This window comes from Crocuta crocuta, unplaced genomic scaffold (assembly GCF_008692635.1).
Source record: "Crocuta crocuta isolate KB4526 unplaced genomic scaffold, BGI_CrCroc_1.0 scaffold30, whole genome shotgun sequence".
NCBI classification, from domain to species: Eukaryota; Metazoa; Chordata; class Mammalia; order Carnivora; family Hyaenidae; genus Crocuta; species Crocuta crocuta.
In genome coordinates this window covers 9296288-9320366 of record NW_027528345.1, presented here as the reverse complement: position 1 = coordinate 9320366, position 24079 = coordinate 9296288, and the positions used below count along the sequence as shown (strand labels likewise).

Below are 24079 nucleotides of genomic sequence, written 5' to 3'. Positions count from 1 at the left end.
CTCATGCTCTGTTTCTCCTTCAAATATAAATAAACATTAAAAAAAATTGGGGGGGAGAAAACTGAGTTAAAGTATTCTGTGAGAATCAACTGGCTATAAGAAATTTATGATAAAGATTGTAGGGGTGCTTGGGTGGCTCAGTGGATTAAGCATCCGACTTCAGCTCAGGTCATGATCTCGAAGTCTGTGAGTTAGAGCCCCATGTCAGGCTCTGAGCTATAAGCACAAAGCCTGGAGCCTGCTTTGGGTTCAGTGTCTCCCTCTCTCTCTGCCTTTCCCCAACTTGTGCTCTGTCTCTTTGGTCTCAAAAATAAAAGGTAAAAAAAAAAAAAAGAAAGCTATGATAAAAATTGTATATTCTATTTTTTAGAAACTATGTGCTATACATTCTTTATATTGGTAAATTTATGTATAAACTTATGTACATATATGTACACGTATAATTATTTTCCAGATAGCTTGTTGTTAATAGTTTACCAGAACACCCACACACCATGGCCAATTTCAAGCTATCAGAGTGACATCAACTGAATGTGGAATTTGGAATAGTTACAAATGGCACACCATCTTTTCATGTTTTAATTGGAGACTATATAAATGTTGGAAAGAAAGTTTTTTTTTTAGAGAAATTTCTTTTTTAAATATTTGAGAGAGGGAGAGAAAGAGTGCGGGAGTGGTGGAAAGAGAGAGAATCCCAAGCAGGCTCCAAGCTATCTGTGCAGAGCCTGATGCAGGGCTCAATTTCACCAACCGTGAGATCCTCAGCTGAGCCGAAATCAAGAGTCACTTAACCGACTGAGCCACCCAGGGGCCCTGGAAAGAAACTGTTTTAACAGTAGTAGATGGTAATGTTCAACATGGATGAAATATGATATTTGTAAGCACAATGCAAAATAAGATCAAACCATGGAATATGGCATAATCCTGTATTCAGAATAGAATTAATCTAGTGAATAGGAAGAGTAGTCTGATGGGTTTCATTTATAGGAAATAGAGTCCTATTCATATTAAAAAAAGAAGAGAGAGAAAAAAAAGGAAAATTCCTCTGGTTAAAGATTTTGTCAGTTTTTATATATTTTTGAGAGAGAGAGAGAGGCAGAGCATGAGTGGGGGGAGGGGCAGAGAGAGAGACAGAATCTGAAGCAGGCTCCAGGCTCTCAGTTGTCAGCCCACAGTCTGAGGCGGGGATTGAACTCATGGACCATGAGATCATGTCCTAGTTGAAGTTGGATGCTTAACTGACTGAGCCACCTAGGTGCCCCTGAGGGTTAACATTATTTTGACAATAAACATGTACTAAATACCTACTGTGTACCAGATGGTGTCCTGTCAGGATCCAGAGATAAATTTAAGATCACACAGCTAGTTAAAAGAACAGCTGAGAATTTTAAGGACATTATACTAAGTGAAACAAGCAGGTCACAGAAAGACAAACACTGTATAATTCCACTTATATGAGATAGCTAAAGCAGTCAAACTCACAGAAACACAAAATTGAATGAGGTTTGTCAGAGGTGGGGGGAGAGGGAAATGAGGAGTTGTTCAGTCGGTACAGCGTTTCAGTTTTGCTAAATGAAAAAGTTGTAGAGACCAGTTGCTAGTAATGTGAGTACAGTTGACATTACAGAACTGTACACTTAAAAATGGCTAAAGGTTGGGCTCCTGGGTGGTTCAGTCGGTTAAGCATCTGACTTTGGCTCAGGTCATGACCTCACAAATCGTGGGTTCAAGCCCCACACTGGGGTCTGTGCTGACAGCTGGGAGCCTGGAGCCTGCTTCAGATTCTGTGTCTCCCTTGCTCTCTTCCCCTCCCCTGATCACACTCTGTCTCTCTCTCAGAAATAAATAAACACTAAAAAAAATTTTTTTTAAATGGCTAACGGTTTAAAAAAAAAGAGCTGGGATTTGAATCCAGGCCTGATTCAAAATTCATGTTTAGCAATTGTTATTATTGCTGCCTACTTTCAAATATTTATCTTTAGTCAAAGAATATTTCTCTGAGTTACATAGATTCCCCGCCTTTTGTATGCCAGGGTAGTAAGCCATTGATTACCACCTGCGTTGTCTAGAGCTTACCAGATACTAGAACTTTTTCTTGGAAGACTGCTATATTCAGCCAGGATAGCAAATTCAAAATGGAATCATCAATCCAAGGGATTAAATAGAGAACCAAACACAGGATGGCGAAATAGGCAAGAGGGTTCTGGGAGAAATAATTTTGGCTGTGTAAGATAAACAATATAATGACTACATGATTGAAAAAAAAATGCTTATTCTATTAAAAGATACAAGTCTGTGATTTTAGAAGTTTGAAATCATTAATTTTTAAAATGTTATAACCTGAAAGAAGTCATTTAAATCTTCCTGAACCTGTTTTTCTGTAGTAAAATGTAGCTAATGCTAACTGTAGGTAGAATATGGCAGAAAAGGGCCTGAAATGGAAGGAAATACTTCTGAGAATGAATTAGAATCAAACTGAGAACAGCCATGTCTAAAATGATGAAACTCAAAATATTATAAAAGACAAAGGTTTCTAATACTATACAATTTAGTTAAGGTAAATTGAGTGTTTCAGACAAGCAAGAATACACTTCCCTAGAACGGAAAGAATTATGGAATTAGATTTGATTTAAAAATCTACACTTACAAGCAGTGTAGTGTAGGGCAAACTATTAATCTCCCCAAGCCCCTGCTTCTTTATTGTAGGGTGTTGTGAGCATTTATTTGACAAATATTTATTGACTATTAGGGTCAGGACTATAGGAGGTAGGTGCTATGGATACACATATGAAGAAGGCATTGTCCTTGCCCTCAATATTAATATGATAAATACTATGATAACATCTAATCAATGCTTTCTATGTTCCAGGTACTATTACAAATACTTTTAACTAATTATAGCTTCATTTAATTCTTCTCACAACCTGAAATGTAGGTACTATTGTTACCATTTACGTTTATACCAGAGGCACAAAGAGGCTAAGTATCTTGTCCAGGATCAAACAGGCATGGTGCGTTCAGCTGGGAAATAACTTGATGGAGGACAGGGACTTACAAATTTGTGCGTGTGTTATGTGGAGGTGGAAGCTTTCCCCAATGGAGTTTTAGTTCATTCCTCCACAAAACAGGGATTGAAATATTACTACCTCTTAATATTAATACTGTGCCTTTTTATGTGCCTTTTTTAAATTTTTTTTAAATGTTTTATTTCTTTCTAGGAGAGAGAGAGAGAGAGACAGCGTGAGCAGGGAAGGGTCAGAGAGGGAGGGAGTCACAGACTGAAACAGGCTCCAGGCTCTGAGCTGGCAGTCAGCACAGAGCCCGACGCGGGGCTCGAACCCACGAACCGTGAGATCATGACCTAAGCGAAAGTCGGACGCTTAACCGACTAAGCCACCCAGGCGCCCCTTATGTGCCTTTTAAATTAAATAGTATATTTAAGAGTCAACAGTGTGCCTGGAACATGGTAATTGCTGAATTAAAAAAAATTTTTTTGAGGAGGAGGATGGGCAGAGAGAGGGACAGAAGATGGAAGCCCGCTCTGTGCTGGACAGCAGAGTCCCACGCAGGGCTTGAACTCAGGTACTCTGAGATCATGACTGAACCTAAGTCACACGTTTAACCAACTGAGCCACCCAGGCGCCACATAATCACCAAATTAACACTATTAATTTCATTTCATTCCCTTATGTTGAATCATTGTGGCGAGGGACAGGAATTTTTTTCAACGCTTTAGGTAAATGTAAAGCGGTTTTGCAAATGGGTAGTTTACCCTGCTACCAAAAACGTAAGAACTTTCTTGTTGCTTTATATTACGATATATGACAGGGTCACTCTTTGTGATTACTTTCTTCAGTTTTCAACAGTCTCACCTGTTTTCTGTCAAGTTCAGAATCGGCCTCATTTTCATCTCCACCTCCACTACAAACGAACTTCTCTAAAGAGCCACCGAGGGGCGCGTGGGCGGGCACCTCCTCCCGCCACAACAGTTACTCCGCCCCCTCTTCCACCACGCGAAAGCTAAACCCAGCTCTCGCGGGAGGAGACGTGGTTTCAAACGAGAACTTCTCACCCCACCCTACCTCTCAAAGATCACATGACTGGCGCCTGCGTCCTAGACTCAAGGTCTTTCCTGGTTGCCTACTGGCTGTTAACTCCGCTACAGGCTGTCGTGAGGTCCATTCCGGAAGTAGGCCGTTTATTTAGCCCTTCTTTGCGGAAGCCTCTCACAACCTAGCCATCCACTCTTTAGCGGAAGTTCGTCACGTCGCAGTTGCCCCCGCACAGCGGATGTGTGTCGCCGCTTAGGTGACGCTGGGAAGTGCTTGCAGCCTCCGTCGCTGCCTTCTGGTTGAAGCACTATGGAGGGAGAGAGGAAGAACAACAACAAACGGTGGTATTTTAGTCGCGAACAGCTGGAAAACAGCCCATCACGTCGTTTTGGAATGGACCCAGATAAAGAACTTTCTTCTCGCCAGCAGGCGGCCAATCTGCTCCAGGACATGGGACAACGTCTTAACGTGTATCCTTGCGGCCTAGGCCTCCGGCCTTGGAGTAAGACCCGCCTAGCTCGGGCGTCCAAACCTCAGGCTCTGTCGGGGACGGAAGAGGGAAGAGGGTGGCAGGGGCCTGAATGTCAAGGTGGTAGAGCCTACGTTGGGGCAGCCTCAAATTCAGTGTTAGTGCGAGGGAAGCGAGGCGGAGTTAATTTCCCGCTCGCTCACCAGTGCCATGAGCCTTGCTGGGAATTCGTATCCTTCGCAGCTTTGTGTTTTAACCAGCCTTCCCTAGTCCCCTTTCGTTGTGTTGTGATCTCCTGCTCTGGTGACGTTCAGATTGTACTTTTCCGCTATGCCCTAAGGGTTTGCTGGCGGTTTCACTGGTGATGACTGCCTCTTGAACTTCGTGTATAGAGTTTTGAGAAATTCAAGACCTGAAGGGTTTATAAAGATAGGGTGATCTAGGATTAATGTTCCAGCTTTGGTTCAAAATCCGTTCCTTCCAATTACTAGCTTTTTAAGAAACCTGTCAAATTCTTGGTTTTCTCGTCTGTAAAATGGAGTGTTACCCCCTTGCATGTACTTTCTGTGCTCAACACAGTGCTTGGTATTCAGAATTTCAACTGGTAGCTACTGTTAAAACTTTATAGAATTTCAGAGGAAAGAAGGATGTCAGTTTCTACTTGTAAGGATATAGGCCCAAGGATGTAATGTTTTAAAGAAGCATTTAAGTAAGTAAATAGGCATTTACAAATGTTGGGTTTTTAAATTACTGAGTTCTAATGTGTATTTCAAAGATCAGGTAACTTAATGACTTATTTCCCTGTAAGTAGTTTTGTTAGTAAATGTACTCATTTTGTAGCAGATAAAGCTTATATAGTTTTAAAGTCTGGAAGTGGAAAATTATTTCTGGATGCAGCTTGGTGTAATGTTTGTGTCTTAAAGTTGTGCTCCTCTCAAAAGAAGTGTCTTCTTTATTGCGGATATTGAGTTTGTTTCCTAAGCATCAGATCAGTGCTGAGTTAAGCCTTTTTGTTTGATTCTGTTACAGTACATCTAGTCTTTTTTTTTTTTTAATGTGTGTTGTTGTTAAGGTTGTTGACGTCATGAGATGATCTCTTCTCTGAATAACAACCCACATTGTCTTCTGAGGCTTTATTTATTTATTTATTTTAAAATCTTTATTTCATTTTGAGCGACTTCTCTCATTTGAGAGAAGAGGCAGAGAGAGAGGGAGACACAGAATCTGAAGCAGGCTCCAAGCTCTGAGCTGTCAGCACAGAGCCTGATGCGGTGCTCAAACCCACAGACTGTGATTTTGAGGGCTTTAAAAGTAAGGTATTTAAAATTTTTTCTTGCCAGTGAATGAATATCAAATCATTCCATAGTGTTTCTGGTCCAAGGGATCATCATATGAGAAGGCTTAGTTGCCGGAGACAAGTGGGACTGGAAAGTTAATTTCTAGAGCTCAGAAAATGAGATAGTAGAGACATATCTAGGGGCTGGATCAGAGAACGTGTTGTAAGTCATGTGTAGAGATATCCTGAGCCTAAGGGATTACCACTGTAGGATCTGCAGGAAGCAAGTAACTAGTTTAGGTCTTAAATAAATGTTGTATACCCTTCTTGATCCCCATGTGCTAAGAAGCTTGCTTATCAATTCAACATATTTTATGTATCCAATACCTGTTGTTTGTGTGTAAGGCATTATGTTAAAGTGTCAATTGATGGTTAATAATTTGGTGAAAGAAAACAGATTTGCTCTTTAATTTGGAACATTATGTATGATTTTCATTTAGAAGCATGAATTGTGCATTGCTGCATTGTCCTTTTGTGAGGTTATACAGGTTGTATTTTTGGGAATTGTACTGCCTGCCTGTTTTGGGGCCTTAACTTGAACATTTTAGCTCACAATTGACTATCAACACTGCTATAGTATACATGCATCGATTCTACATGATTCAATCCTTTACACAGTTCCATCGAAATGTAAGTATTTTTTTGTATGGTGTAATCCTTTTGTGATTGGTTCCATTGTGTGTGTGTGTGTGTGTGTGAGAGAGAGAGAGAGGGAGAGGGAGAGAGAGAGAGATCTTTGTTGGTGAACTGGGATTTCAAGTATAGAATTTGAGATTGATCATTAATGTGTCACACTGAATCCAGTTCTTCAATTTTCCTGTCTAGGTAGTTATTTGGTAGGTTTAGTGCATCCTTAGACTGGTTGGATTCTCTAAGAAATAGATTATTGAACACTTAAACTTAGTGTTTTGGGGTTGGGAGAGGAACATTAAAGGGGAACACTTAATTTGAGTGTAATTTTTGAAATAGTAAATAATATAGTCACAGGAAAACAAGTAAGTGATTCAGTGACTGGTTGAGAAGGGAAGGCACATTATATGATTACTGGGGGGGGTGACTTTTCAGACAGGAAAAAGAAAATAATAGTAATAAAGGGATTTTTTTTTTTCTGGACAGAATTGTAAATAGTGCTATTTTCAGTTTTGATACCTGAAATGGTCCTATTTAACATTATTATAAGTGACTTGGAAGCGAGTGCATAGTGATTTCCCAGTTGCAGGTAAGACTATATTTGTTTAATAAAATCACAAGGTAATAGGGCTAAACTTGATGAATACTTCGTATGGATTTGTGAGTCAAATATTTCATTTTTTTTTTTAAAGGAAGGTTATGTTGAGGAAAAGTGCTTAAGGCTTGTCCTTAGGATAATAGCCTTTGACCTCTTTTTTTAACACCATAGAAAGAGAATCTGTAAAGTTAGATATTGCTCTTGTAACGTAAGAGATTGGCATACTCGCAGGAAATCCTTTGGATCTGTGGATTAAGTATTCTCAATTTTTGCCAATTATCCAGTCACCTTGGCTTTCTCCTACTGGTAGACCTTTTACCTGCATACCTCTGATTGCAAGGAGCAGTCTTACTAAGACAGAAAAAAGCATTTAATGAGGGTATCTGATAGTTCTAAAATAGAAGGCAGTGTGGATAAAGAATAAAATTTGAGGAGAAATTCCATAGCTGTCTTGCCAATTCTAAAAGTTTTTTTAAATGTCTTCCCTTTTATTATGGTAAAGATTTGAAATCCAGGATGAAATACATCTCAAATCAATTTTTCCACTTTATGCACATATATATTTATACATACTTCCCTTTTTATTTTTCAAATTAGATTTTTCCTTATTTCCAATGTATTAAGTTTAGCAAGGACGGAGACTCACTTTTCTGTGTATCCTCCAGAGCACCTTCGGTAAACTTGAATGAATGATTTGGTAACTATCCAATATAAAGAGACTCTAGTGGTTGACATGACTTTTTCCAAAATCCAGTGACTTTAAATTTTGGATTGTTGATTCTCTCTAGAGAATTGATTTTAGGCACATTTGGGAATTAACAGATCAGAAGTATCACTCTTTACTATCTTAATTTGAAGAGTTTACTTGTGATAAGTTGAAATCCACATTTTAAAGGACTTCATACATTATTGTAGCATTGATATTTGTCTAGTCAAGTGGCCATGCGTTTTTCATGTTATTTTTTTTATCATTCCAAAGATAATAAATACGATGAAAATTAATACAAAATGTATAATGTAGAGGTGCCTGGGTGACTCATTTCGGTTAACGGTCTGACTCTTGATTTTGGCTCAGGTCATGGTCTCACAGTTTATGAGATCAAGCCCCGCGTTGGGCACAGTGCTGGCAGTACAGAGTCTCCTTGAGGTTCTCTCTCCCTGCTCCTTCCCCACTTGCACACTTTCCCTCTCTCTAAATTAAAAAAAGAAAGAAAAACTAAAAAAAAAACTAAAAGAAAGAGAAATGTATAATGCAGAAAGTGAAAGTTCCCCTGTAATCCCACCCTCCATAGGTAACCACTGATAAATGTTTTGTCATATAGGGTCTTGGATATTTTTTTATGCGTATACTAGTATTTGTTTCTAGTAAAAAAAGCATTTCTTTCTTTCTTTTTTTTTAATTTTATTTTTGAGAGAGAGAGACAGCGTGAACAGGGGAGGGTCAGAGAGAGAGGGAGACACAGAATCTGAAGACAGGCTCCAGGCTCTGAGCTGTTAGCACAGAGCCCAATGCAGGGCTCGAACCCACGAACCGTGAGATCATGATCTGAGCCGAAGTCGGACGCTTAACCGACTGAGCCACCCAGGCGCCCCCAAAAAAGCTTTTCTTACTGTACTCTTATGCGAGTTGCTTTTATCAGTTAACAGTGTATTCTGGGTATCTTTTCATATTGGTTTTGCATTACAGTTGACTTTTGAACAAGGTGGGGATTGGGGCACTGACCTCCATATATAATCAGAAATCCACTTGTAATTTTTGACTCCCCCAAAACTTAACTAGTAATAGCCTCCCATTGACCAGAAGCCTTACCAATAACAAAATCAACACATAGTTTTTTTTGCATGTTCTGTATACCATGTTCTATATATCATATCCTTAAAATAAAATACGCTGGAGAAAAGAAAATACGAGGGAGGAAAATCATGAGGAAGAGAAAATACATTTATAGTACTGGACTGTATAGAAAAAAAATCCACATGTGAGTGGACCCACACAGTTCAAACCCATGTTTTCTTTCTTCTTCTTTTTTTTTATTTTTTAATGTTTATTTTTGAGAGAGAGAGAGAGAGACAGTGTGAATGGGGGAGGGGCAGAGAGAGACGGAGACACCGAATCTGAAGCAAGCTCCAGCCTCTGAGCACAGAGCCGGACGCAGGGCTTGAACTCACAAACTGGGAGATCATGACCTGAGCTGAAGTCAGATGCTTAACCCCCTGAGTCATCCAGCTACCCCAAACCGGTGTTTTAAGGGTCAACTGTATTTTAAATGGCCACATAATATTCTTTGTGTAGTTACCATAATTTATTTCAGTTCCCTATTGGTGGATATTTGTTTTGTTTCTAGTTTATTAATTAAAAATAGTGTTACTTAAAATTGGTGCATATATAATATATGACTTATATGAATTGTTCTAATATAAATTCCTGTAGGTGGAATTGCTGTGTCCAGGGGACTACATTTAAAAAATTTTTGTTACGTCAGTTTGCCCTACTTAGATAATATCAGAATTCATTGTTTCATTGTGTCAGTTTGCCTACTGAAAGACTATATCTGTATACATTGTTTCATCGTGTCAGTTTTCCCTGCTGAAAGATTATATCAGTATACATTGTTTACAGCACTATAAGAGAGGATTCTTTTCTCTGCATCCTCACAAATAACTTCTATTCATTACATCAGGAAATACTAAGTTTTAAGCACTTGTTGAGCACTTGGGATAACAGTGGTGAACAACATAGAGTTAGCCCGAAATTCTTTTCTTTTTTTTTTTTTTTTTTAAATTTTTTAAATTCATTTCTAGGAGAGAGAGAGCGTGAGCAGGGGAGGGTCAGAGAGAGAGGGAGTCACAGACTGAAACAGGCTCCAGGCTCTGAGCTGGCAGTCAGCACAGAGCCCGACGCGGGGCCTGAACCCACGAACCGCGAGATCATGACCTAAGCGAAAGTCGGACGCTTAACCGACTAAGCCACCCAGGCGCCCCCCGAAATTCTTTTCTTAATTTATGTTTCTTCAATTAGTGATGTTGAGCTTCTTACACCTATTAGTCATTGTTCTTATGAAATTGAAGAATTGACTAAAAATTCACCGTTGATTCTCTTTGCCCTGCTTTTATCCTGATTTCTTTATTTATATGAGCTCTTAGATGTTAGAGCTGTATTTCACGTGTTGTGTATACTTTTCTCATTTTTCAGTGTTTTGGAGCCTGGAGCTCTTGCTTTTTAAACGTTTGTTTTTTAAAATTTTATTGACGTTTAACAGTAAAGCATAAATATCTCAAGTATGCAACTTGATTAATTTTTGCGTTATTGCATTTTTCACCACTTATATCAAGATGAAATATATTTCCAACACCCTGGAAGATAGAGAGCGTGCCTTTCAATGGAAATAAGTTTTATTTCTTTAGTGAACATGATTAAATGTCTGATTTATTTTTACTTAAATTCTGGCATTACATTACTTTCTTTAAAAAAATTTTTTTTTAAACGTTTATTTATTTTTGAGAGAGAGAGACAGAAAGTGAGCACAAGCCGGGTAGAGGCAGAGAAAGAGGGAGGCATAGAATCAGAAGCAGGCTCCAGGCTCCGAGCTGTCATCACAGAGCCTGAGGGCAGAGCTCGGAACTCACAAACCATGAGATCATGACCTGAGCTGGTTGGACACTTAACTGACTGAACCACCCAGGCGCCGCCCCCATTACTTTATTTTTGAGAAGAAGTTTAACTTTATGGATTGGACTTCTATATGTGTTGTCTTAAATATTTTCAAATGGGGGAATGTAAAATTAGTGGTGAGCAACTTGGTGTGTGCATTTATGTTGTATTTCATATATTTTACAATGTGGGTGTTGTATTTTAATACCTAACTGATTTGATTGCATGTATTTTATTCTGATTAGCTAATCCATAAGGGGTCAAGTTTAGTGGTTAAGAGGATGGGCTCTGGAGTCAGACGTGTCCTAATTTGGGTTTTTGTTGTACTGCTTACTAGTTCTATGACTTTGGGTAAGTTACCATGGGCCTCAGTTTTTTCATCTCTTTGGAGCAAGTAACAGTGCCTATCTCATAGAGTAGTTAATTTGATTTAAATGAATTAATTTACAAAATGTCTGTACATAGCAAACAACAAATAAATATTAGGTGGCATTTTTATTCTTTTAGAATGTAGGGGCGCCTGGGTGGTTCAGTCGGTTAAGTGTCTGATTTCAGCTAGGGTCATGATCTCACGGTACGTGGGTTCGAGCCCCACCTTGGGCTCTGCGCTGGCAGTGTGCAACCTGCTTGGGATTCTCACTCTCTCCTCTCTCTCAGCCCCTCCCCCTCTTGGGCTTTCTCTCTCAAATAAATAAACTTAAAAAAATAATAAAATGGAGAAAATCTTAAGTTCTTACCTGGTATAAGAATTCCTCTTAGAAAGCCTTTAATGGGAAAATGTTTTGATAAACTGGCTTGGTAAGTGATTCCGTGAGGAGCAGTGAGTATTTACATGGTTGACTGCACAAAAGTTAGATTAAAATTTATCTCTTGTAGTTAATTATTATCTTGCCTTCTTAGTCATTGTTTGTATACCATATTTTAGTTTTTGCCTTTCAAATATATTTTTAGCTCCGTGAAGGCAAAGTTATAGGCTTAAAATTTTAGAATTGTCATTAAGTAGTTCTTTTCTTTTTGTTTTTTCAAATCAATTCTAAAGTCCAGTTACTTTTTATAGTGTTAACTTTTTATGTGTATCAGTATGTAGTCATCATAAAATTAAAAGAAGACAGAGAATAAAGAAGAAAATGATAATATTCTTATAATAATTGTACAGAGATAATCCTTTTGACATTTTAGGATTTTTTTTGTGTGTGCAAATACATGTTTTTAGTGAAACCTATTAATTTTCTAAAATCATGGCCTGTGGTATTTTTTCCCTTCCTTATTCGTATTGCTAGTTCCTACTCTAAACTTTTATTAAGCCTGGATTATTTTATTCTTTTTTTAAAATTACTCTTTAATGATTTCATTCTTTCTTCCTTCTGGTCCTCCCTGGGACCAGATATATCTTTCTAAATGTTTCTTAAACTGTAAACTTTTTTCCTAAAATCTTTGGTGTCACTTTCTTGGGTATGTGTTTTTTTTTTTTTTTATGTTCATTTTATTTATTTTTGAGAGAGAGAGAGAGCGCGCGCCTGCATGCAAGGGAGGAGGGATGAGAGAGAGGGAGATAGAGAATTCCAAGCAGGCTCCCCACTGCCATCTCAAAGCCCGAAGCTGGATTTGATCCCATGAACCATGAGAACCTGAGCTGAAATCAGATGCTCAACCAACTGAGCCACCCAGGTGCCCCAGTTTTTCTCTGGTTCTGCTTTGCTTATCCTAAGGTCTAGGAATGTATATGGAGCTTGCTGCATACAACTGCAGCAAATATGAAGGAAGAGAATTATTATTGTGAATTGAATTTGTGGATAAAAATCTGTTCTAGTGAAGGAGCCGATAGCAGGGATACAAATAAGCATTAGAATGCTTGTCAGTTCTACTCAGTAAAGTTGTACAAACATTATTTATTGTATTTCTTTGACTCCTGGCTCTTGCTATTGCCATCTTTGATTCATTGAAGTATTCTTGTTAAGATTCAAGAGAATTCTTGTGAGGTTTTCTAGATCACTACCAGGCTACATTCATGTCTTACTGCTTTAATCTCTTATATTGTTTAGTGATTGAATTTGTTACTTACTTGTGTGTTGGCTTGAGATTCTTTTCCCCTTTAAGTGCTTTCTTTGTATAGCCTCTTGAATATAATAGTATTTTTTTAATTCCCTTTTTTGAGATTTATGCTCCCCCATCGTATATAAGTGTACTTGAGATACTTCACATTCAATAAAATTTATCCTTTTAAGTGTACAAGCCACTGGTTTTTAGTGTATTCAGAAAGGTGTGCAACCTTCACCATGACCTAATTTCGCAAGATTTATATCACCCCAGAAAGAAACTTCTTATGCATTAATGATCACTCCCATTCTTCTCTTCTTCCAGCTCCTGGCAATCACCAATTACTTTCAATATACTCCTTTAAAAATAAGTATATAGAGGGGCGCCTGGGTGGCTTAGTCGGTTAAGCGTCCGACTTTCGCTTGGGTCATGANTAAGTATATAGAGGGCTATGATATAAACTTAAGAATATCATTTTAAATAGAAAGCCAGCTATTTACACCTAGTAGTTTCTTGCATTAGGTAACTAGTTTGTTGAAGTATTGGTTTTCAGGAGTGGGTGTGAATGAATGGATAGGAGAGGGGAGGAAATTTTAAGTAGAAGAAAAGGCATTAACAAAAAGTGATGATGTTGAGGTAAGCAAAGAATTTGGTTTGAGGCTTAATTCTTTTTTTAGATCTCCTTTGAGCTAGGAATAAATAATATGATTTATTTTCTCTCCATCTAGTCTGTGGCTCCAGCGGCCTTATTTCTAGCAGCTAAAGTAGAGGAGCAACCAAAAAAATTGGAACATGTCATCAAGGTAGCACATGCTTGTCTCCATCCGCAGGAATCACTTCCTGATACTAGGAGTGAGGTAAGGAATTAATTACACATGTCTATTTTTCTTTATCTTGATAATAATTTAATTTTGTAACTTTGATTTTACTGCAAGTCAAAATGGCGGCTCTTAAATTCGTTTTTTCCTTTACAAAAATATCAGAAACTTTATGGCAAAAGTTAATTGTATACATTATAGTAAAATTGGAAAACAGGAAAATAGAGGAGAAAATATATTTTTAGATATAATTTGGACCAGGGCGCCTGGGTGGCTTAGTCGGTTGAGCATCCGACTTTCGCTTGGGTCATGGTCTCACGGTTCGTGGGTTCGAGCCCCGCGTCGGGCTCTGTGCTGACTGCCAGCTCGGAGCCTGGAGCCTGTTTCAGAGTCTGTGTCTCCCTCTCTCTGACCCTCCCCTGCTCACGCTGTCTCTCTCTCTCTCTCCTAGAAGTAAATAAAAACATTAAAAAAATTAAAAAAAAAAAAAAAGATATAATTTGGACCATGAATATGTGAGTGAATCATTATTATTTCCAGTTTCTTTTCTATGAACATATTTTGTATGTCTTTTTCACTTATTATATTCCAAGTATTTATATATATATATGTATTTAAGTTTAATTATGTATTTTGAGAGAGAGAGGGAAGGGCAGAGGGAGAGGGAGAAAGAGAATCCCAGTCAAGCTCTACGCTGTCAACATAGAGCCTGACCTGGGGCTCAAACTCCTGAACTGTGAGATCATGACCTAAGCCTGAACAAGATGTGATCATTTAACCGACTGACCCACCCAGGTGCCCCCCAAATATTTTCCCATCATATTCTCCATTTTCTTTAAATGTTGAGACAACTTATTTCATTATATACATAGATAATCATTCATTCTCTGCTAAGGTAATTCATAACTTTTAACCAGTATAACATTGTGAATAATATTCTTATAAATATGTTTTTATTATGAATTCTTTAAAAAAATGAGTCCTGTGACTTTTTTTTTTTAACTTTTAAATTAGAAAAGTTGTATATGCTTATTATAAAAGGATCCAGAGGTGCCTGGGTGGCTCAGTCGGTTGAGCATCTGACTTGGGCTCAGGTCATGATCTCACGGTTTGTGAGTTTGAGCCTGGCATTGGTCTCTGTGCTGACACCTTAGAGCCTGGAACCAGCTTCAGATTCTGTGTCTACCTCTCTCTCTGCCCCTTCCATGATCATGCTCTGTCGCTCTCTGTCTCTCAATGATAAATAAACGTTAAAACCCAAACATTTGAGTTGCCTGTGTGGCTCAGTTGGTTAAGTGACTGGCTTCAGCTCAGGTCATGATCTTGCAGTTCTTTTTTATTATTAAAAAATTTTTTTAATGTTTTATTTATTTCTGAGAGAGAGAGATAGAGACAGCATGAGCCGGGGAGGGTCAGAGAGAGAGGGAGACACAGAATCTGAAACAGGCTCCAGGCTCTGAGCTAGCCGTCAGCACAGGAAACCACATGGGGCTTGAACCCACGAACTGTGAGATCATGACCTTAGCTGAAGTTGGATGCTTAACTGACTGAGCCACCCAGGTGCTCCTTGCAGTTCTTAATTCGAGACCCTGCATCAGGCTGTCTGTGGTCAGTGCAAAGCCTGCTTCAGATCCTCTGGCTCCCTTTCTGTGTCTCTTCGCTGGTCGTGCACTCTTTCAAGAATAAACATAAAAAAAAGAATCCAAACATTTGAGTCATTTGAAGTAAAAGTTAAAGTGCATCTTCCTTCCTCTTACCAAGATACTGCTGATTATAATTCCAGTATATATTCTGTCAGACCTTTGTCCTGTGCATGTGCACATAGCTTTTTTTTCCTTCCATTAAAAAAATTTTTTTTAATGTTTATTCATTTTCACAAGAGATAGAACACAAGCAGGGGAGGGGCAGGGATAGAGAGGGAGACAGAGAATCTGAAACAGGTTCCAGGCTCTGAGCTGTCAGCACAGAGCCCAACATGGGCCACAAGTTCGGGAATGGTGAGATCATGACCTGAGCTGAAGTTGGATGCTCAACTGACTGACCCACCCAGGCGTCCCTCCTTCCTTTTTTTTTTTTTTTTTTTTTTTAATGTCTTTATTTCATTTTGAGAGAGAGAGAGCAAGCAGGGAAGAAGCAGAGAGAGGGAGACACAGAATCCAAAGCAGGCTCCAGGCTCTGAGCTGTCAGCACAGAGCCCGATGCGGGGCTTGAACCCACGGACTATGAGATCATAACCTGACTCAAAGTCAGGCGCTCAACCGACTGAGCCACCCAGGTGCCTCACCTTCCATTTTTTTAAAGAGGGGAAACTCTGTCCTGGCTTTAGAAGTCTGTTGTTGGGGGAGGAGTTGCCTGGGTGGCTCAGTTGGTTGAGTGTCCAACTCTTGGTTTTGGCTTAGGACATGATCTCATGGTTTGTGAGTTCAAGCCCCATGTTGGGCTCTGCACTGGCAGCACAGAGCTTGCTTGGAATCCTCTCTTTTTTCTCTGCCCCTTCCCTGCTTGTGTGCTCTCTCTAGAGCTCTCATTCTCTCTCTCAAATAAATAAACTTAAAAAAAAAAGTCTATTGTTGGGGAGTGATGAGTTGTAAGAAATTTTGAGGTCTGACATTTGAAAGTACTTAAAGTATGGGTTTCTGTTACTAGGTAATTGATTCATGAGTCATCCTTTATCAAATAGATAAATTTGCCTATTTTGTTCATATTGGAGAAAGTTGTTGAGGGGGTTCTTTTTATTTTGATAATAGCCCCTAATTACATGAATTGTTTTGCATAGCAGTGTCTTGACTTCATTTTCTCTTGGGTACAACAATAGCTCTTGCTGAAAGAGTTTTTATTGCCCTGGACCTTTTTTTAGTTTTGTTTTTTTTTTTAATGTTTTATTTATTTCTAGGAGAGAGAGAGAGAGACGGCGTGAGCAGGGGAGGGGCAGAGAGAGAGGGAGTGACAGACTCTGAAACAGGCTCCAGGCTCTGAGCTGGCAGTCCGCACAGAGCCCGACGCGGGGCCCGAACCCATGAACCATGAGATCATGACCTAAGCGAAAGTCGGACGCTTAACTGACTAAGCCACCCAGGCACCCCTAGGTTTTAGACTAGTAAATGATACTGGTCCATAGAACTGGCTAAATAAAACAAAATTTTACTTTAACAAAGAAAAAAAAGAATTGTCACTTTTTTCCCTTCTAAAGTGTCCTTATATACTTCTCACCTGAGTTTCTTTTTTTTTTTTTAATTTTTTTTAATGTTTATTTCTTTTTGAGAGACATAGAGACTGTGCATGAGTGGAGGAGGGACAGAGAGAGAGAGGGAGAGCACAGAATCCAAAGTGAGCTCCAGGCTCTGAGCTGTCAGTACAGAGCCCGACGTGGGGCTTGAACTCCTGAACCGTGATATCATGACCTGAGCCGAGATTGGATGCTTAATCGACTGAGCCATCCAGGCGCCCCTCACCTGAGTTTCTATTTCTCATGAGATGATGAATCTTAGGGGAACATATTTTCTTCACTATATGGAGAGGAGAGCTAGCATAGTTTAAGCCTTTATTGGACTTAAGATCATAAAGTGGAAAATTGACTACAGTATAGATCTAACTCCTCCCTCAGTCTCATTCTCCTAGAGGTCTAGACCATTCCTTTCCAATAGAAACATATTGGGAGTCATATGTAATTAAAAATTTCTGGTTTTTCATTGCACTTCATTTAATGTCTTCGTTAAAATAAAATATTCGGGGTGCCTGGGTGGCTCAGTTGGTTAAGCGTCCAACTTTGGCTCAGGTCATGATCTCACCGTTCGTGGGTTCGAGCCCCGTGTTGGGCTCTGTGCTGACAGCTAGTTCAGAGCCTAGAGCCTGATTCAGATTCTGTACCTCCGTCTCTCTCTGACCTTCCCCTGCTCACGCTGTCTCTCTCTCTCTCTCTCTCTCTCTCTCTCTCTCAGAAATAAATAAAACATTAAATAGTTTTAATGATATATTTTATATGATTTATTTAACCCAAAATATTGTCATGTCAGCATAAAATCAATATTAAAACATTATGAGGTAATTTACATCATTACTTTTTAATTAAGTCTTTAAAATTTGGTGTATATTCTATACACATTTGAATTTAGCTACATTTCAGGTAGGTGCTTAGTAGCCATGTATGGAGAGTGGCTATAGTACTGGCTGGTATAAATCTGAGAGAAATTTTTTTGTTAGTGTATTCCCTTTTCCTTTGAATTCTTATAATTTTTAGATATCTATCTCAAATGGAAAGATTTATCAGTAGTCAAAAATTTTTTTAAAATTTTCTTTTAATATTTCATTTATTTCTGAGACACAGAGAGAGAGAGAGAGAGAGAGAGACAACATGAGCAGGGGAGGGTCAGAGAGGGAGACACAGAATCTGAAACAGGCTCCAGACTCTGAGTTAGCTGTCAGCACAGAGCCCGATACGGGGCTCAAACCCACGAACTGCAAGATCATGATGTGAGCCGAAGTCAGACGCTTAACCAACTGAGCCGCCCAGGCGCCAAGTAGTCAAATGTTTGATACTGCCTGTAGTACTATAGGAAGGGTCTACAGATGTATTTTGATGATATTGAAAAAGATGTATGTAATTTTTAATTGTCTTGTGTCTACATGACAAATATTCCCCAAATCTCTGGTGCCTTTTCTGTAGCCAATTATGAATATAGTGTTACTTTTTTTAAGAGGAGAATTTGTGCTGATAGATTATATTTCAGTTCCTTTTCTACCTCCTACCTACTTTCGTGCTTTTTGTTGCTTTGGTTTCCCTGGAAGGGGTTGTTAGAATTGTTTATATTTTATATATTGTACCTTTTTGGGGAATAATTTTTCTGTCTTCTCACCTGCAGGCTTACCTGCAGCAAGTTCAAGATCTGGTGATATTAGAAAGCATAATTCTGCAGACTTTAGGTAAGTTTATTTTTCTTTAAAACATTAGAAACTGAATGTAATATAATATTTTAAAACTTGCAAAATAGGAAATAGGAAGGAAATCTCTAGTGAAAGTTTTTGCAAATTACAGAGGTTATAGTGTTTGGAGAATGCAGGTATAGCTGACCTATGAAGAAGTAGTTAGCAGGGTTTTTTATATTCTGGGATCATAATTTGCTTTTTAAGGTTTGTCAACTTAAAAAAAATTTTTTTTACTTTTTTTTTTTTTTTTTTTTTTTTTGTGAAAGTGAGACACAGAGTTGAGTGGGGGAGGGCCAGAGAGAGAGGGAGACACAGATTCTGAAGCAGGCACCAGACTGAGCTGCCAGCAGAGCTTGATGCAGGGTCTAGCTCCTGACCTATGAGATCATGACCTGAGCCAAAGTCGGATGCCTAACTGACTGAGCCACCCAGGCGCCCTGAATCTTTAACTCTCTGATAAATAATGGCAGAAACTAAAGAACTTGTTTCCTTTATGGATTTTTATGAAGTTTGTCATTATATTTAGATAATAGCATTTATTTTTAAAATCAGTAATCAGTGTTTAGAACAGCAGAGTGGAGGTGGAGAAATTCAAGCTATCGTGGTTAGCAAATATGGAAAATAAAGATTTTTTCTTAGTTCTTGTGGGCACTTTTTCTCTTCTTCGGGTAGGGTAAGATTTCCCGAGTTATGGTGGAAAGTTACTGGTACAGCTGTATTTTATTGGATGTCTGTACACACAGTTCTTCAAAGCTTATTTCTGCAGTTAATTAGTTTTAATTAGCTTTTTACTTTAAATTATCTTCAAAGTAACCATATTTTAGGGGACAATGATATTTTTCTGGTGGAATAATTTTTTATTAATATTTTAATGTGGAAGCCAGTAAGATTTAATTTGCATGAATCATCCATTTAGAATAATTTACATCATGTAAGTTTCTCAATAGAATTTTTTAATCGTATCTAGAAAAATTTATTTACATATGCAAAAGAAAAGAAACTAACAAGATTTTTATAGGCATACTGATTTCTCCGTAGGTAATTTTGGCAAAGATCATTTGGGGCTAGGTAAATGATTACTACTTATTTTAAGAATGTTGAAAAGGAACAAAACTGAGGTAAAAGGAATAGTTTTTTTTTTTTAAGTTTGTTTTGAGAGAGAGAGCATGAGCAGGGGAGGAGTAGAGAGAGAGGGGGAGAGAGGATCTTAAGCAGGCTCCACACTGTCAGCGCAGAGCCCAGTGTGGGGCTCCTACTTACGAACTGTGAGATCATGACCCGAGCCAAGACGCCATCCAGGTGCCCCAAGAGGAGTAAGGTTTCTCAAGGTTAAGCTTTAAAAGTTATCACTTGAATGATTGTTTATTCTAACCTTATATTCTGTTGTCCTTAAAAAAGATATTTTTTGTTTAGATATTATTGGTTCCTCAGGAGTCTTAAAGAGTGCATTAGCTTTATTACTTAGCTCAAAATATAAGTGTCATTGAAGATCATATGTCTTAGAGAAGAGCATGCTATATATGCAGTGTGACCCTCTTAGCCTCTGAATACCAGTTTTGGGAGAGGAAAATGAGGGAGGCCTTTAATGATGACTCAGATAAAAGAAGTATAAAATGATTCCAGTATCTTTAGTTTTTTAACTCGTTATTTTTTTTTTAAAGGATTTGAACTAACAATTGATCACCCACATACACATGTGGTAAAGTGCACTCAACTGGTAAGAGGTAAGGAATCCCAACTAGAAATGGCTGTCTTAAATTGTTTTATCATTTATTATTTTTTTAAATTTTTAAANCTCTGAGCTGTCTGTCAGCACAGAGCCCGACGCGGGGCTTGAACCCACGAACTGTGAGATTGTGACCTGAGTCGAAGTCGGACGCTTAACCGACTGAGCCACCCAGGCACCCCTTGTTTTACCATTTAATGGCTATGATTTATTTATGGTGGACAAATATATAACCGGTATTTTGGCTAGAAGTTAAATTGAGACGACTACGTGGCTTGAATCAAAATGAGCGTTTCTAACCTGGGATTTTATTTTATCAAAAAAAATTTATTTTAATGTTTATTTTTGAGAGAGAGAGAGCGCGAGCGCACAAGTGGGAGAGGAGCAGAGAGAGAGAGGGAGACACAGAATCTGAAGCAGGCTCCAGGCTCTGAGCTGTCAGCACAGAGCCTAATGCAGGGCTTGAACTCATTAACTGCAAGATCATGACCTGAGCTGAAGTCGGAAGCTCAGCCTACTGAGCCACCCAGGTGCCCCCTTAACTTGGGATTTTAAAGTTGGGTTGGTAGGACTTGAACCCACCAATTGTGGGATCATGACCTGAGCTGAAGTCTAGACACCTAACCTAGACTGAGTCATCCAGGCACCCTGAGAATTTTTTTTAATGTTTATTTTTGAGAGAGAGAGAAAGAGAAAGAACCACACATGGGAGAGGGTCAGAGAGAGAGAGACAGAGAATCTGAAGCAGGCTCTGTGCTGTCAGCGCAGAGCCTGACTTGGGGCTTGAATTTACAAACCCTAAGATCATGACCTTGATCTAAAGTCAATGCTTAACCTACTGAGCCACCTAGGTGCCCTGGGTTCTTAAAATTTTTAAGAAAAATTCTACAGTTAAAGATAATTAGTCTGTTGAGGATGTTTGTCAGAGCCTAGGTCAGATTTTATAAAGTCAAATCATGAGTATCATTAGCAGTTTAAGGATATTTTGGGAGTGGTAATCTTAATTTGATTTTAGGGTTGATTCTCCTAGACAGCTTTTTATAGGCCACTCAGAGGATCATCTAGAATTTATTTGACTTATTTCCATGATTGACAAACCCTTGGCAGGACTTCCTTTTTTATTCTAACTTAACTTAGTAGCTATAATTGCATGAAACTTTGTTCCTCTTACTTAAATAGTAGTAGCATTATCTAGACACTTGTGCATTGAAGTGCCTTTTTGTCTTGTAGATGAACTGATAATTGGCCTTATTTTATGTTTTGCTAATGTGTGCTTCATCTGTAAATTCCCAAAATTTTCCCAAGTTCTTTATATTTTGAAAGGATGAGAAGGTTTATATTGAGCAAGGATAAGGTTAAACAGAGGTGGATATATGCCAGTATTGAACAGACTAAGCTTTAAGGAAGATTAAAATTTGCTTTATTTTACTGACAGCAATTTTTGGGGAAAGAGGGATGTGTTGTTTTTATTCCCCCTTCATTGTGATATGTCAGTAATTCATGTTATTTGATGATTTAGGGTCTGAATCACAGGCTACTCAAAAACCTTTTTTTTTTGTTTTTTTTTGTTTTGTTTTTTAAAGCACATATCACTCTTAGCAAATATATCAAGGTCTTCTGGGTTCTGATATTGCTTCCAAATTTGTTCATCTTCTAGTTCAGTATTTCTCAGTGGACACTTGCATCAGAATTTCTGGGTTACCTGTTAAAATGCTTGTGTCATTCTCCAAACATACTGAGTCACACTGTAGGGAGGATGTCCAGGAATTGGATTTTAATACTTGCTGTGCAGAATAAAGCTTGAGTTCCCAGTTATTGTAATAACAAATTACTAATTTGTCTCCTTTGGTAGAATGTTAAACAGCAGGTGATCAGGGACCTTGTCTCCCTTGATTGTTGTGATAGTCTCTACTAGGAAATACTAAATGTTCACTAAATAACTGTAGAGAACAAATGAACTAATAACTTTTTCCTTCCCCCCCCCCCTTTTTTTTTTTTTTAGCAAGCAAGGACTTGGCACAAACTTCTTACTTCATGGCAACCAACAGGTTTATATTTTAATATTTTCCCCTTCTCTTTTGGGATAGGACTTTACTTGGGTTGGAATTGTCACTTTTTGAGGGGTATATGGAAAGATATCAGGTCTGGCACTTAGTAAACTAGAACCCAGAGAACGAGGATGGATCTTTGATACAATGTGTTACAGAAATTCTCTGGTAAATGTTGGTTTTTCTATACAGTTTTTATTCTATACCTTAACTATCCATGCTTTCTAATTTGCTAAGGTAATATAATTATGCAGTACTGATTGTTTGGTAGCATACTCAATTCTGCATGTCTTTGCTTTAAAATATCCCAGAGCATAGTTCTGTAAGTTTAGGTAAACTTGGAGTTCATTGACAGTGACTGAGAGTCTAATTTGGAGGATTCTACAATAATTATGGTATTGAAAAGACTTCCTTTTTCTTCCCCTATTGCCAGATAAATGGGCATGTATATGTATAAAGAGTTGTAATACTTTTTCTTTCTTCTTCCCTTTTTAAAACAAAAATAATACATAACTTGTATTACCAAATTACTTGCTCATTCCCTGATTGTTCATGAAAACCAAAGATACTCCTTTGACTGTCAGGGCTAAGAAGTTCACTTTTACAGCCTGATAGGAGACATTTTTGAAGTAAACCATCAATCAAGCACATTCACAATTGAGAGATTGTCTATTCATTATTTTAAATAGACCAGACCTGTGATTGGCAAGAGACAAGATAATTTTAAGGGGGGTTTTAAGTGTTTGGTTTAGGGATTACACATAGCCAAAAATCTTAAAATTTTCCATAAGTACTAAGCTGCTTCTCAGGATAATAGATCTTTATTTTAAAAAACAGAGTTCCCTGTCGTTTTGGTTTTGGTTTTGGTCCTGGTTTTCCGTCAGTATGTGAATTGAATGATATATAGCCAAAAAATTTAGAAATGTTACCTGAGCAGGTGGGTTAATGGAAAATCCTGTAGAGTGCTAGATTAGAGCTCTGGATATTGCCCTTTTTACTCTCCAGTGGTTTTTTTTGTTTGTTTGTTTTAATTTTTTTTTCTTTTTATATAATGGAGAGTTTTAACTTTGGGTTCAGAATTGAGAGCTCATGACACTCTCTTGTTTCCTTCCCTCTGATGTCAGCCTGCATTTGACCACATTTAGCCTGCAGTACACACCTCCTGTGGTGGCCTGTGTCTGCATTCATCTGGCTTGCAAGTGGTCCAACTGGGAGATCCCAGTCTCAACTGATGGGAAGCACTGGTGGGAGTATGTTGACGCCACTGTGACCTTGGAACTTTTAGATGGTAAGTTTTAGAGTAAGGGACCTTGGAAAGCACTTGCGCTTTATCTGTCACATGTCTGGCCCAAAGTGACTTGATACAGATGAAAATAGTTAGTTGAGGTTATTCTTGTTTTTCACTTGTGCTCTGAGTTTTTCTTAAGTGTTCTATTTCATTTGTAGAACTGACACATGAGTTTCTGCAGATTCTGGAGAAAACCCCCAACAGGCTCAAACGAATTCGGAATTGGAGGGTAAGAATTTTTGCTGTCAGGTTGTGGTACAAAACCATTTTTTTCCTTTGAGTGCACAGTGAATATACCAGAATTGGATATGTTCCTCTGGTTTGGAATTTTCCTTTTCTCATGACTTCAGCTTCATAGCTTGGGTCCTGGCCTAGAAGTCAATGGTGGTAGGTAACAGCAGGATTTGTTTTGTGTTGTTCTAACTCCGGTGATACAGTCAGTTGGCAATATTGTAGCAAAATTGCTACAGTCAGTAGCAATTAATGGAGACCATTACGGGGG

General features: G+C 38.4%; 1 protein-coding gene across 3 annotated transcripts in view; it reads left to right on the top strand.

The window, feature by feature from the left end:
- The first annotated feature begins 4093 nt into the window (after positions 1 to 4093).
- Positions 4094 to 24079, top strand: part of CCNT1 (cyclin T1) — a 30267-nt gene continuing 10281 nt past the window's right edge. The window contains exons 1-8 of one of the 3 annotated variants that reach the window (XM_077753284.1): positions 4102 to 4522; positions 6406 to 6487; positions 13503 to 13631; positions 18452 to 18512; positions 20177 to 20239; positions 22244 to 22289; positions 23414 to 23577; positions 23736 to 23806. In XM_077753284.1, the coding sequence (XP_077609410.1) occupies positions 4362 to 4522; positions 6406 to 6487; positions 13503 to 13631; positions 18452 to 18512; positions 20177 to 20239; positions 22244 to 22289; positions 23414 to 23577; positions 23736 to 23806 (777 nt within the window). In that variant the 5' untranslated portion in view covers positions 4102 to 4361. Of the gene's footprint in view, positions 4523 to 6405; positions 6488 to 13502; positions 13632 to 18451; positions 18513 to 20176; positions 20240 to 22243; positions 22290 to 23413; positions 23578 to 23735; positions 23807 to 24079 lie in introns of those variants that run through there. The other 2 variants (XM_077753286.1, XM_077753285.1) reach the window with 2 other exon arrangements.